This window comes from Cygnus atratus, unplaced genomic scaffold, assembly GCF_013377495.2.
Source record: "Cygnus atratus isolate AKBS03 ecotype Queensland, Australia unplaced genomic scaffold, CAtr_DNAZoo_HiC_assembly HiC_scaffold_149, whole genome shotgun sequence".
In the NCBI taxonomy this organism is placed as follows: domain Eukaryota; kingdom Metazoa; phylum Chordata; class Aves; order Anseriformes; family Anatidae; genus Cygnus; species Cygnus atratus.
This window is the reverse complement of record NW_026109742.1, coordinates 18,667-32,000: the sequence shown is the minus strand read 5'-3', so window position 1 is coordinate 32,000 and position 13,334 is coordinate 18,667. Positions and strand designations below refer to the sequence as shown.

At 54.7% G+C, this 13,334-nt stretch overlaps 1 protein-coding gene across 1 annotated transcript; it reads right to left on the bottom strand.

Moving 5' to 3' along the window:
• Positions 1–1,758: 1,758 nt before the first annotated feature.
• On the bottom strand, positions 1,759–12,971 carry FSIP2 (fibrous sheath interacting protein 2). The gene is made up of 5 exons (XM_050716657.1): positions 9,291–12,971; positions 6,057–6,179; positions 4,923–5,084; positions 3,690–3,779; positions 1,759–3,399 (listed from the first exon to the last, which is right to left on the bottom strand). The coding sequence occupies exons 1-5, from the start codon at positions 9,333–9,335 to the stop codon at positions 1,795–1,797; spliced, it is 2,025 nt and encodes a 674-aa protein (XP_050572614.1). The 5' UTR covers positions 9,336–12,971; the 3' UTR covers positions 1,759–1,794.
• Between the last annotated feature and the right edge of the window lie 363 nt (positions 12,972–13,334).

The following is a 13,334-nucleotide window of genomic DNA, read 5'->3' as shown; positions in this document are numbered from 1 at the left end:
TGGAGAGGAGCCCACACAGGAGCTGGTGATCTTGCGGGAGCTGCTGCCCGTGGGGCACCCGTCTTGCTTCGTGGACCCCGTGGTATGGATCTGTATTGGAGCAGTTCTTGAAAAGATGCAGCCTATGGGAAGCCCACGCAGGATCAGTTCAGGAAGGACAGCATCCCGTGGGAGGGACCCCTCATTGGAGCAGGGGCAGAGAGTGACCATGTAGGAGCGTAGGAGGTGAAGCGTTAAGGACTGACTGCAGCCCCCACTCCATGTTCCCCTGAGCCACTTGAGGGGAGGGTGGGTGTAGAAGAGTTTTGTTGCCCTTCTCTGGACACGATCCAGAGCCTCAATGTCCTTCTTGTACTGAGGGTCCCAAAACTCAACACAGTACTCGAGGTGCGGCCTCACCAAAGCTGAATACAGGGGGGATGATCGCCTCCCTGCTCCTGCTGGCTACACTATTTCTAATACAGGCCAGGATGCCATTGGCCTTCTTGGCCACCTGAGCACACTGCCGGCTCATGTTCAGCCGAGCATCGATCAACGCTCCCAGGTCCCTTTCCTCTTCACTGTCTTCTAGCCACTCTGCCCCAAGCCTATAGCACTGCATGGGGTTATTGTGGCCAAAGTGCAAGACCTGGCACTTGGCCTTGTTAAACCTCATCCCGTAGCCCCCACTCCGTGTTCCCCTGAGCCACTTGGGGGCAGGGTGGATGTAGAAGAGGGTGGAAGGGGGAAGGTGATTTTAGTTTGCTTTTAGTATCTCACTGCTCTAGCCCGTTTTAATAGGTAATAAATTATATTAATCTCCCTATGCTGAGTCTGTTTTGCCCGTGATGATAATTGTTGAGTGGTCTCCTTGTCCTTACCTCAACCCTTGAGCCCGTTTTATCGTATTTTCTCCCCCTTTCTGTTTGAGGAGGGCGAGTGAGAGAGTGGTCATGGTGGAGTTCAGCTGCCCAGCTGGGTAAAACCACCACACAGTGTAGGGAAAATCCCCAAGCACAGCATGGCCTGGTGTGGTGGTTTTACCGTGCTAGGCAGCTGAACACCACAACCGCTCTCTCACTCCTAACCCTATTAGATGAGGAGGGGAAGAAGTAAAGGAAAGAACAACTCATGGGTTGAGATAAGGATGATTTAATTAAAGGAAAAAAAAAGAAATAATTATTAAGGAAAGATTACTATTAATTAAACAATTTAACTAAACAATTTAACTAAACAATTAACAATTTAAAGGGAAAAAAAAAGGGAAAGGAGAAAAGGGAGGGGGGAAAGGGAAAACTAAACAAAACAAGTAAAGGCCATGTGGAAGTGCAGAGGAAAGAAATTACTCTCTACTTCCCACAAATGAGCGATGCTTGACCACGTCCTTGAAGCAGGGCCTCAATCCACGTAGCCAGTGTTCGGGAGGAGGACAGACGTTTTCACAACGAGAGCCCACCCCTCCCCTCTTCTTCCTTTTTCCACCTTTTATTACTAAGTGTGACATCATATGGTATGGAATATCCCTTTGGTTGGTTTAGGTCAGCTGCCCTGGTGATGTTTCTTTTCTCACATTTTTTGCCCACCCCCTAGGAGGGTTAGAGAGAGTCCTGATGCTGTGCCAGCACTGCTCAGCAGCAGACACAACACTGGTGTGATACCACTGCTGTTTTAGCTACAAGTGCAGAGCACAGCACTGTATGGGCTGCTGCAGGGAAAGTTAACATCCCAGCCAGACCCAGTACACCTGGCTTGAATAAATGTAGGCACAAGCAAACACTTGGATGTAAACTCTTTATTCTCTGCTTCCGCCTCAGGCTACTGAGGCTTGAATGGGACAGGCTTGACACGCACACGTAGGCACCGCGCTCCTCTCTGGACAGGGTGCTTTGGAACAGATGGAGGAACGGGCTGCCTGACAAACTGCGGGCCCATGGAAGGGATGGTGCCTGTGGTGCTCTCTGACCTCCGCAGACTGTGGGATTCCCCTAGGGGGGCAGAAGAGCCTGCTGTGGGGGCACCTTGCTCAGAGCCTCGCTGGACAGCTTGGAGGAGATCAGGTGATCTTTGGAGGTGCTCCAAGGGACAGCTCTCCTTCCCTTTGCTTGGCACAGGCTGTTTGGTGACACGCCTTCCCAAGTTCTTCTCCAGCTTCCGTGCAGTCCCAGGCTGAGAGCTCTGCTCTGATACAGAGCGCGTCATCCCACTTGCCACCGTTTTGCTGTTTGAAGTGGTGTCTAAGGCCTTTGCTTTCATTTCCCGCTCCAACTTGTCCTTCGCTTTTTCAACCACGCTAAGGACAATGGTTCTGGCATAGACCTGCAGTTCTGTGTGCAGCCGCTGAACTTCGGAGACAGCCTTTTGGATGCTCTCCCTCACAATCCTGTGACTCAGTCGTGAGATCTCAGCAGTGTCTGGCGCTGGTCGGATCATGGGCAACTTTTCTCTCTGCCTTGCTTCTGGGCTCTGCTCTTCTGATGCTCTTGGTAGTCCCTGCCCTTCCCTCATGCCCTGTCTTGAGAGACACACCTGGGATGGCTGTGGCTTCCTGTTAGAGAGGTTGACAGTGGGAAGCGCCACGATTTCAGAATATTTGCAGTTGAAGTCTTGCTCAAACCGGGAAGCTACAAAGGATTCCAAAGTGTCGCAGACACTTCCAACAGCTTCTCTGGTGACTTTGTCAAGGGAAGCCTGCGAGGATTCTTCCTCAAAGGCTTCCCTCGATTTCTTTTCTTCCAACTTCCCCACTTGGAAGGCTCTCCTGGCGACGGGCTGCTCCTTCTGCCTGGCTGCTGGCCTTGGCTCAGATGCACTGGGCATGCCGGATTCCCAGAACTTCTCAAAGAGCTTCATCACACTCGCCACAACCTTCTTAGCCAGCAGTGCAATTTCCTGCTCTTTATCAAGAGGAGATGTCTCTGAAGGCTCTGCGCTTTTGGCACTTCCACACAGTCTTTCTCGGCTCTTATGGGGAGCCCTCTTTAAGACGCGGGCAGACTGGTCCAGTGCCTGCACCCTCTCAAACACTTGCCGCACCACAGTCCGAGCCACCTCTTCAATCCTCTGGCTTTCTCTAGCAGCCTGTTCTTCCAAGGCAGCTTTGAATACACCGTCTGCGGGGACAGGTGACTTTCTCTCTGACTCAGTCACAGTATGGATGCTCCCAGGGAGCTTGGCATCTTCCCTGCCCAACTCAAGTCCGGAGGGAGCTGCTTTCAGCCTTCTGTACTGGCCAGATTGGAGAGGGTTTCTTCTGCTTTTGCAGGAAGGCGGGCCAGCTGGTTTTTTAGGCTCCAGTAGGCTGGCTTTCTGTCCCATGACCAAGTACACATTACTGGAGGAGCTCTGGCAAGAACTGTCAATCCCTGCCGTCAGGCTGGGGTCAAGTTTCTTTAACTTGGAGAGCTCTTGCTGAAGCTTTTCCTGAAAGGGAACAGCAGGTTTTAGCTCACTCTTGCCTCAGAAATGGCTCACGTCCCTGCGTGCTGAGGCTTCATGCCGCCCGTGCCAGCGCCCTGCTTCTGCCGTGCAACGAGGGCTGAAGAGAAGGGCTTCCCTCGGGAAAGGGTCGTCCTTTTCCCACGACAACACCTGGCCCCCCAGCACAGCCCCGACATCTGCATTCCCCGCCTCCCTCAGATCCATCAAGGAAAGCCCCAGCCTTCTGTACCGTGCCGCTGACGTGTGTCTACCACACGCTGAGCTTTGCCTACCTCTTCTTTCCTCCTGGTTTTCTCAGCCTCCAGCTTGAGTGTGGTCAGATACTGCCTGTACTCATTGAACTCCTTCAGAGTGCAGACCACCTATGGAGAGACAAGGGCAGAAAGCTCCCAAGAACTGTCGAGGTAGCTGCGCAGTGGCAGGGGAGCAGCTCCTCTCCATCCCCTCCCCGTCCTAGCGGTGGGGACGCTGCCTCCCTCTGAGCCAGGGCCGAGTGGACTCCTCGCTCTGCACCAGACCCCACACCGGCTGCCTCCTCAGTGCACGGGCAGCGCAAGGCAGCCTGAGAAGAGCAGGAGTGGGCATTGCCAGCAGGGCGCTGGGGTGACGTCTGCTCCCTTGGAAGGCAGCGCAACAGCCCTGTGCCCCCCACCAGCAACAAGCGGCTGCAGCAAGCGCGCTGGGAATCATAGAATCATTAGGGTTGGAAAAGACCTTCAAGATCATCTGGTCCAACCATCACCCTACTACCAATGTCACCCCCTAAACCATGTCCCTAAGCACCAGGTCCAAGCTTTCCGTAAACACCCCCAGGGACAGTGACTCCACCATTTCCCTGGGCAACTCGTTCCAATGCCTGACTACTCTTTCTGAGAAGAAATGTCTCCTAATTTTCAACCTAAACCTCCCCGGCGCAATTTGAGGCCATTCCCTCTAGTCCTATCCGTAGTCACCTGCAAGAAGAGGCCGACCCCCAGCTCCCCACAATTTCCTTTCTGGTAGTTGTAGAGGGCAATAAGGTCTCCCCTGAGCCTCCTCTTCTCCTGACTAAACAATCCCAGTTCCCTCAGCCGCTCCTCATAGGACTTTTGTTCCAGGCCCTTCACCAGCTTCGTAGTCCTTCTCTGGACAAGTTCCAGGGCCTCGATGTCCTTCTTGTACTGAGGGGCCCAAAACTGAACACAGCACTCGAGGTGCAGCCTCACCAGAGCAGAGTACAGGGGGGGACGATCACCTCCCTGGCCCTGCTGGCTACACTATTCCTGATACAGGCCAGGATGCCGTTGGCCTTCTTGGCCACCTGGGCACACTGCTGGCTCATGTTGAGGCGAGCATCAATCAGCACCCCCAGATCCTGCTTTTGAGCCACTCTGCTGCAAGCCTGTAGCGCTGCATGGGGTTGTTGTGGCCAAAGTGCAGGAACTGGCACTTAGCCATGTTAAACCTCATCCCACTGGCCTCTGCCAGAGGAGACCTGTGCTGGTCAGCGCAACGTCCAAACCTACTTTGCCATCACTGGTGACGTAGCCCTTGCTCTTCAGGTTCTGCAGGTTGTCTTTGCGATTGTAGTAGGCCTGCAGATGCGGGTCGTGCAGGCAGTTGTACTCTGTGCGCAGTAGGCGGCAATATGGATCTCCCAGATGAAATTGAGCAGAAGGCTGGTGAAGCTGGAAGAGAGGTGTTCCACAGTATGAATGGGGCAGGAGAAAGCAGCAGAGAGACAAAGGCACTTCCAAGCTCCTCATGCACATGGGCTAGCCTTTTGCAACCTCTGAGGTATAGGTTTCTGATTCCTGGCTTACTTCCCGGCTGGACCTTCCTTCTGAAGCCATCAAAAACACCCCCACCAGGCTGAGGGTCCGGCCTGGGCTGGGGAGAGAAGGCCAAACCCCACCAGCAAAGTAGGCATCTTGGGCCACTGGGTAGAAATGCAAGAGCTTTCCATGCCAGAAGTGAACCTTCAGATGGAAAACTTCAAGCCCGGTGGTTCACACGTCAACAATGGAAAATCCACAGAAAACGGCCTCCTCCGGGTTAGGCAGGCCTAAGGGGCGGGTAGCCTGCCTCCCTCCTTCCTCTGCCTCCAGGAAGTCTCTGCCTTGGGAGCAGTGCTCCCCCAAGCTGGAGGAAGAGGAGGAGGACACTGCACGCAGTTCCCAAGCAGAGAAGCCTGGGATTTTCTAAATTTCTAAATCTGAGAGGGAAAGCAGGAGAAGGTTGCACCCTCCCCTAAGAGACCCCCAGACTCAATGTTTCTGGCCATGCTGGAAGGCCGCCTCGGCCTGGTACCTGGACGTGCTGCCACCTGCTGCAGGCAGGGCCCCAGCTGCCCGCTTGCCTGGTGCCAGAAGCCAGGCTGGCCCTGGTACTGGCAAGCACGTCCCTGTGGAGAGGCCAGCTGTGGAACACCCTCTCCTGACCTCTGGCCAGTGCAGGCCACTGCTGTAGGCGACTCCTCCTTTGTCTCTGTGCTGCGGAGCCGGGAGCATCCAGCCCTGACTCCTCCACCCGGTTGGACCAAAGTGCTGTAACTCCCACCATAGAGCAGGTGGCCACAGGGCCTTCTTGGAATGATGGGGAGGGAGCCCGTGACAGAAGAGACCTTTTCCACCCCTTCCACCCCTTCCTCCTTCTCTTACCTTTTCCCCCAGCTTTGTCCTGCAGAAGACAGGCTTGGTGCCAGGCACTAGAGGGATTTTGACTCCGAGTGGGAGGTCCAGCAGCCCACTGCCTCTTTCTCCAAGTTGCCATCTGTGCTGGAGCTAGAAAGACAGGGACACTCAGACACTCAGGCACTCCAATCCCTTCTGCAGCCCACCCCCGCACCCCCTTGCAGCTCTCTTCCCACTTGCTAGCAATACGCCGGGATGGGCAGAGAGAGGCACGGCTGCCTGCAAGCCTTCTGCGGCCTGACCAGGTTTAGATCCCTCCCAGCTTCCTGGGAGCATCCTCTGGCCCCAGAGCAGTCCCGCACGCCCCGGGCTCCTGCTCTGAGCCCTCTCCTCGGGCACAGTGCTCACCTGTCTGCTCTTGCCAGCTATGCACAGCAGTATGTCTTGGTTTTGGAAACCAGCAGTGAGATGCTGCTCCATGGCTCCTTCCAAGAGCTCTGTGGGAGCTGCGACCCTCTGCTAGCACCTCTCACTCCAGAGGCAGACAGCTGCAACTGTCCCAGGCGGTGTCCCAGCGAGCGGCTTTATAGAGCGCTCAGGCATTGTTGCATCATCGCGTTGCCATGCCGCCACCTATGATCTACGCCATGGCTACCTGCAGGCCCTTCTGGTCACACTGGTGGGCAAGCCACTCCAGCTGAGCCTGCTTTGAGCAGGGCGCCTGGACTAGGTTGTTTCCACCAGCCCCTTCCCACCTCAACTCTTCTGGCATTCTTGAAAGGAAAGCTGTCATCCTTGCTAACTGGTGAGAAATGTGCAGATTTTCCACACCAGAAATGCTTGCTTCTTGGCTGAATGTTCAGTGATGGAGCCTTCAGCAGCTCTGTGAGACAGTTTTGGCGGCAGGTCGTGTCTTCGCCTGTTGCCCTGATTTTCTCTGGCAAAAGGCCTGTGGAACCTGGCTGCTGCCTGCAGCTGCTGGGCTTCCCACTCCCCTTGGCCCTCCCTTCTGCCATACGTCTCCTTTGGGCTCTCCCCATCCCTCCTGTGAGGCGACAGGCAATGCAGGAGGCTTTGCAGCAGTGCGCAAGGGTTTCTCGCTACCACTCCTAGCTTTTTCCTCTGTCCTGCTGCCTCTTCCCTCCTACCTGTTTCTTCTGCTCCGGTGTGGCTTTTTCATGGCCGCAGTCCCCAAGAGGCACCGCTGCCACCATGGAGAGCCTCCTGCCCAGAGTGCCTTCCCTGGCCTCACTTCTGCAGCGTCCCCTTCCACAGGCCTCCTCCTGTGTCTTCGCTGTCCCCTCCTGTGTCTGCCTCCCTCTGGGTACCCTCCTGGCCTGGCCCACGTGTCCTCACATTTCTCCTCCTGCCTGCTGCCCGAGCCACTGGCACCCGTTGTCACACAGGAGAGAGCAGCGGCACCAGGGGCTCCTCTGGTCGCTCTCAGCTCTGGCTCCACAGGCAGCCCTTGCTGAGCTGGCTGGAACTGTCTGGGACTAGCTCCCATGCCTCCAGGCCTACCCCCCTCCGACGGCCGCACAGACAGGCCCAAAGCCACCCGCTAGGCCCAAGCCACCCCTCGGCTTCCTCCCGTAAAGGGCACAGTTGGTGCTGGGTCACCGGTTGCAGCTGTGCCGCTCACATCTGCTTTGAATTCCAACCTTTTCTCCATTTCCACCAACTTTCTTCCTCTCTTTCCTTTCTGTTACCTGTTCCTGCGTCTGTTGCCTGCAAGCAACAGGGCAGGAGCCGGGCTGCTGGCTCCTGCTGTGCTCACTTTCTACCTCTCCCTCTTATTGGGACCCCTTTCCACCCCTTGTTCCTTCTTTTTTCTCGTCCGTTCCTTTTTTGCCTGCTCTGCAAGATAGGCTTGCTGCCATGGTTCTGGCTGCTGCTACATCTGGGGCTACTGCCCTGACCTGCCAGGCCTTTCCCCTGCCTGTACGCAGCTCCTGCCCCTGCAGGCAGTCTTGAGGGGAAAAGAGGCTAAGCGGGGCTCCCAGGGCCATACAGAATGGCAAAGGGAGGGCTCTGGGTGGCACCCAAAGGCCCACAGAGGGCCATAGCTGGCACTTGGAAGCATCCAGAGGTCTCACGGTAGGCAGTGAAAGGCAGACGGAGGCCTCTGGGCAGCACCAAAGGGCACATCTAGAGCTGTGGTCAAGCGCAGGGCCCTAGGAGACATGCAAAGAGCAGTGGAGGGCCTTGGGGTCACCAAAAGGCAAACAGCTCCCCTCAGCTGTCCCAAAAGGCCCAAGGAGGGCCCAGGGAAGGACAAGGCAATCAGAGAGGCCTCAAGGAGGCAAGAGGGTAAGCGGAATCCTCTGGGAAATAGGACTGAAAACCTGAAGGTCTGAAAACATGTCAGGCAACCAAAAGACACAGTGAGAGGCCTGGGTGGGAACCCAAAAAAGGCCAGGCTCTGTTTCCCGTCAACAATTTGACTTGTCTCCTTGTGGGACTGAAGGCCTCCCTTCCGCAGGGGATGCTTTATGGGAGAGTGTCAAAGGCCAAGCCCATGCCATGGCTGTGTGGAGAATTCCCATGAGAGGGGGGGACTGCTCCCACCGCTCGCCTTTGTGTGAGCACTGGCACGAGCAGACCTTCTGGGGGAGCTTGGTCTAAGGAGAAAGAGCCCTGCAAGAAGGGTCTCAACATTGTCCTCGACGCCTGGTAAACGCCAGGCTTCCTAGACCTGGTCCAGCCCCTTCCTTAGCCCAGCTGCAACACTTGACGCGACAAAGAAGGCTAAAGCCCACCTAGAGATGAGGCTTGCAAAAGAGATAAAAGATAATAAGAAGGGGTTTTTTAAGTATGTAAACAGTAAAAGGAAGACTAGGGATAATGTGGGTCCCTTGCTGAACGAGGTGGGTGTCCTGGTAACGGGAGACGCCGAGAAGGTGGAGATACTGAATGCTTTCTTTGCTTCAGTCTTTGCTTCAAGGACTCCCCCCTGGGACTCCTCGACCCTGGCGGGAGGATAAAGGGTCTGGGAAATGGAGGGCTCCCCCCTGGTTGACGAGAGAGTGCTTCGGGAGGGCCTGGGTGGGCTCAACGCACACAAATCCATGGGTCCCGATGGGATGCATCCACGTGTGCTAAGGGAGTTGGCAGAGGTGATCGCCGAACCGCTCTCTATCATCTTTGAAAGGTCCTGGAGAACAGGAGAGGTGCCTGAAGACTGGAGGATAGCCAATGTCACTCCAGTCTTAAGAAGGGCAAGAAGGAGGATCTGGGAAACTACACGCCAGTCAGTCTCACCTCTGTCCCTGGAAAGGTGTTGGAACAGTTTGTTCTGGATGCCATCTCCAAGCAATTGGAAGAGAAGAATGTTATGAGGAGTAGTCAGCATGGATTCACCAAGGGGAAGTCGTGCTCGACCAACCTCGTTGCCTTCTATGATGGCATCACCAGCTGGTAGATGGGGGGAGAGCAGTGGATGTCATCTACCTTGACTTCAGCAAGGCTTTCAATTCTGTCTCCCATGACATCCTGACAGCGAAGGTGAGGAAGTGTGGGATAGAGGAGTGGACAGTAAGGTGGGTTGAGAACTGGCTGACTGGCCGAGCTCAGAGGGTGGTGATCGGCGGCACAGAGTCCGGCTGGAGACCTGTGACTAGCGGTGTTCCCCAGGGGTCGGTGCTGGGTCTGGTCTCGTTCAACATCTTCATTGACGACCTTGATGAGGGAATAGTGTCTGCCCTCAGCAAGTACGCCGATGACACAAAGCTGGGAGGAGTGGCTGAGACGCCAGAAGGCTGTGCTGCCATTTAGCGAGACCTGGACAAGCTAGAAAGATGGGCAGGAAGAAACCAAATGAGGTTTAATAAGAGCAAGCGTAGCGTCCTGCACCTGGGAAGGAACAACCGGACGTATCAGTACAGGCTGGGGGACGACCTTCTGGAGAGGAGCTCTGAGAAGGACCTGGGGGTCCTAGTGGACAACAGGTTGACCATGGGCCAGCAGTGTGCCCTCGTGGCCAAGAGGGCCAATGGGATTCTGGCATGCATTTAAAGGAGCGTGGCCAGCAGGTCATGGGAGGTGATCCTCCCCCTCTACTCTGCCCTGGTCAGGCCTCGCCTGGAGTACTGTGTCCAGTTCTGGGCTCCCCGGTACAAAAAAGACAGGGATCTCCTGGAAAGAGTCCAGCGGAGGGCCACAAAGATGATACGGGGCCTGGAGCATCTTCCCTATGAAGAAAGGCTGAGAGACCTGGGTCTGTTCAGCCTGGAGAAAAGAAGACTGAGAGGGGATCTCATCAAAGTGTATAAATACCTGAGGTGTGGGAGACAGAGGGATTTGGCCAACCTCTTTTCAGTGGTTTGTGGGGACAGGACAAGGGGCAATGGCCACAAGATAGAGCACAGGAAGTTCCACACCAACATGCAAAAGAACTTCTTCGCAGTGAGGGTGACGGAGCACTGGACCAGGCTGCCCAGGGAGGTTGTGGAGTCTCCTTCTCTGGAGATATTCAAGGCCCGTCTGGAGGCCTACCTGGGCAGCCTGCTCTAAGGAACCTGCTTTGGCGGGGGGGTTGGACCCGATGGTCTTTCGAGGTCCCTTCCAACCCCTTCAGTTCTGTGATTCTGTGATTCTGTGACTTCATCAAGGAGCAGAACTGCTGGCTACTTCTCCCCTCCCTAGTTCAGATTGCCTGTTACATTGGCCCTTAGTGCTCTAGCCACACAGCCCAAGTTGCAGAAGGCAAAGGCAGGGTCTGGGAGGATGAAGAGCCGCCCACTGTAGGAGAAGATCATGTGCGAGACCATCTAAGGAACCTGAAGGTGCACAAGTCCATGGGACCAGATGAGAGGCATCCGTGGGTCCTGAGGGAGCTGGTGGATAACGTTGTTAAGCCACTGTCCATCATATTTGAGCAACAGTGGCGGCCTGGGGCAGTTCCAACTGCCTGGCAAATCTGGTGGCCTTCTACGATGGGGTTACAGCCTCGGTGCATAGGGGAAGAGCAACTGATGTCGTCTACTTGGGTGTGTGCAAAGCATTTGATACTGTCCTGTACAACATCCTTGTCTCTAAATTGGAGAGACATGGATTTGATGGATGGACCACTTGGTGGGTAAGGAACTGGCTGGCTGGTCACACTCAAAGAGTTGCGGTCAACGGCTCGATATCCAGGTGGAGACCAGTGACGAGCGGCCCTCCTCAGGGGTCGTTTTTGGGACCGGTGCTGTTTAACATCTTTGTCGTTGACAAGGACAGTGGGATGGAGTGCACCCTCAGCGCGTTTGCTGATGACACCAAGCTGTGTGGTGCGGTCGACACGCTGGAGGGAGGGGATGCCACCCAGAGGGACCTGGACAGGCTTGAGAGGAGGTTGGAGCAGGTTTTCCTCATGCAGCCCAGGGTGTACCATGGCAGAGCAGATCTCCACACTGCAGCCCGTGCAGGAGCCCACAGTGGAGCAGGTGGATGTGGCCTGAAGGAGGCTGTGGCCTATAGAGAGCCCCAGTTGGTGCAGACTCCAGGCTGGAGCTGCAGCCCGTGGAGAGGAGCCCACACAGGAGCTGGTGATCTTGCGGGAGCTGCTGCCCGTGGGGCACCCGTCTTGCTTCGTGGACCCCGTGGTATGGATCTGTATTGGAGCAGTTCTTGAAAAGATGCAGCCTATGGGAAGCCCACGCAGGATCAGTTCAGGAAGGACAGCATCCCGTGGGAGGGACCCCTCATTGGAGCAGGGGCAGAGAGTGACCATGTAGGAGCGTAGGAGGTGAAGCGTTAAGGACTGACTGCAGCCCCCACTCCATGTTCCCCTGAGCCACTTGAGGGGAGGGTGGGTGTAGAAGAGTTTTGTTGCCCTTCTCTGGACACGATCCAGAGCCTCAATGTCCTTCTTGTACTGAGGGTCCCAAAACTCAACACAGTACTCGAGGTGCGGCCTCACCAAAGCTGAATACAGGGGGGATGATCGCCTCCCTGCTCCTGCTGGCTACACTATTTCTAATACAGGCCAGGATGCCATTGGCCTTCTTGGCCACCTGAGCACACTGCCGGCTCATGTTCAGCCGAGCATCGATCAACGCTCCCAGGTCCCTTTCCTCTTCACTGTCTTCTAGCCACTCTGCCCCAAGCCTATAGCACTGCATGGGGTTATTGTGGCCAAAGTGCAAGACCTGGCACTTGGCCTTGTTAAACCTCATCCCGTAGCCCCCACTCCGTGTTCCCCTGAGCCACTTGGGGGCAGGGTGGATGTAGAAGAGGGTGGAAGGGGGAAGGTGATTTTAGTTTGCTTTTAGTATCTCACTGCTCTAGCCCGTTTTAATAGGTAATAAATTATATTAATCTCCCTATGCTGAGTCTGTTTTGCCCGTGATGATAATTGTTGAGTGGTCTCCTTGTCCTTACCTCAACCCTTGAGCCCGTTTTATCGTATTTTCTCCCCCTTTCTGTTTGAGGAGGGCGAGTGAGAGAGTGGTCATGGTGGAGTTCAGCTGCCCAGCTGGGTAAAACCACCACACAGTGTAGGGAAAATCCCCAAGCACAGCATGGCCTGGTGTGGTGGTTTTACCGTGCTAGGCAGCTGAACACCACAACCGCTCTCTCACTCCTAACCCTATTAGATGAGGAGGGGAAGAAGTAAAGGAAAGAACAACTCATGGGTTGAGATAAGGATGATTTAATTAAAGGAAAAAAAAAGAAATAATTATTAAGGAAAGATTACTATTAATTAAACAATTTAACTAAACAATTTAACTAAACAATTAACAATTTAAAGGGAAAAAAAAAGGGAAAGGAGAAAAGGGAGGGGGGAAAGGGAAAACTAAACAAAACAAGTAAAGGCCATGTGGAAGTGCAGAGGAAAGAAATTACTCTCTACTTCCCACAAATGAGCGATGCGTGACCACGTCCTTGAAGCAGGGCCTCAATCCACGTAGCCAGTGTTCGGGAGGAGGACAGACGTTTTCACAACGAGAGCCCACCCCTCCCCTCTTCTTCCTTTTTCCACCTTTTATTACTAAGTGTGACATCATATGGTATGGAATATCCCTTTGGTTGGTTTAGGTCAGCTGCCCTGGTGATGTTTCTTTTCTCACATTTTTTGCCCACCCCCTAGGAGGGTTAGAGAGAGTCCTGATGCTGTGCCAGCACTGCTCAGCAGCAGACACAACACTGGTGTGATACCACTGCTGTTTTAGCTACAAGTGCAGAGCACAGCACTGTATGGGCTGCTGCAGGGAAAGTTAACATCCCAGCCAGACCCAGTACACCTGGCTTGAATAAATGTAGGCACAAGCAAACACTTGGATGTAAACTCTTTATTCTCTGCTTCCGCCTCAGGCTACTGAG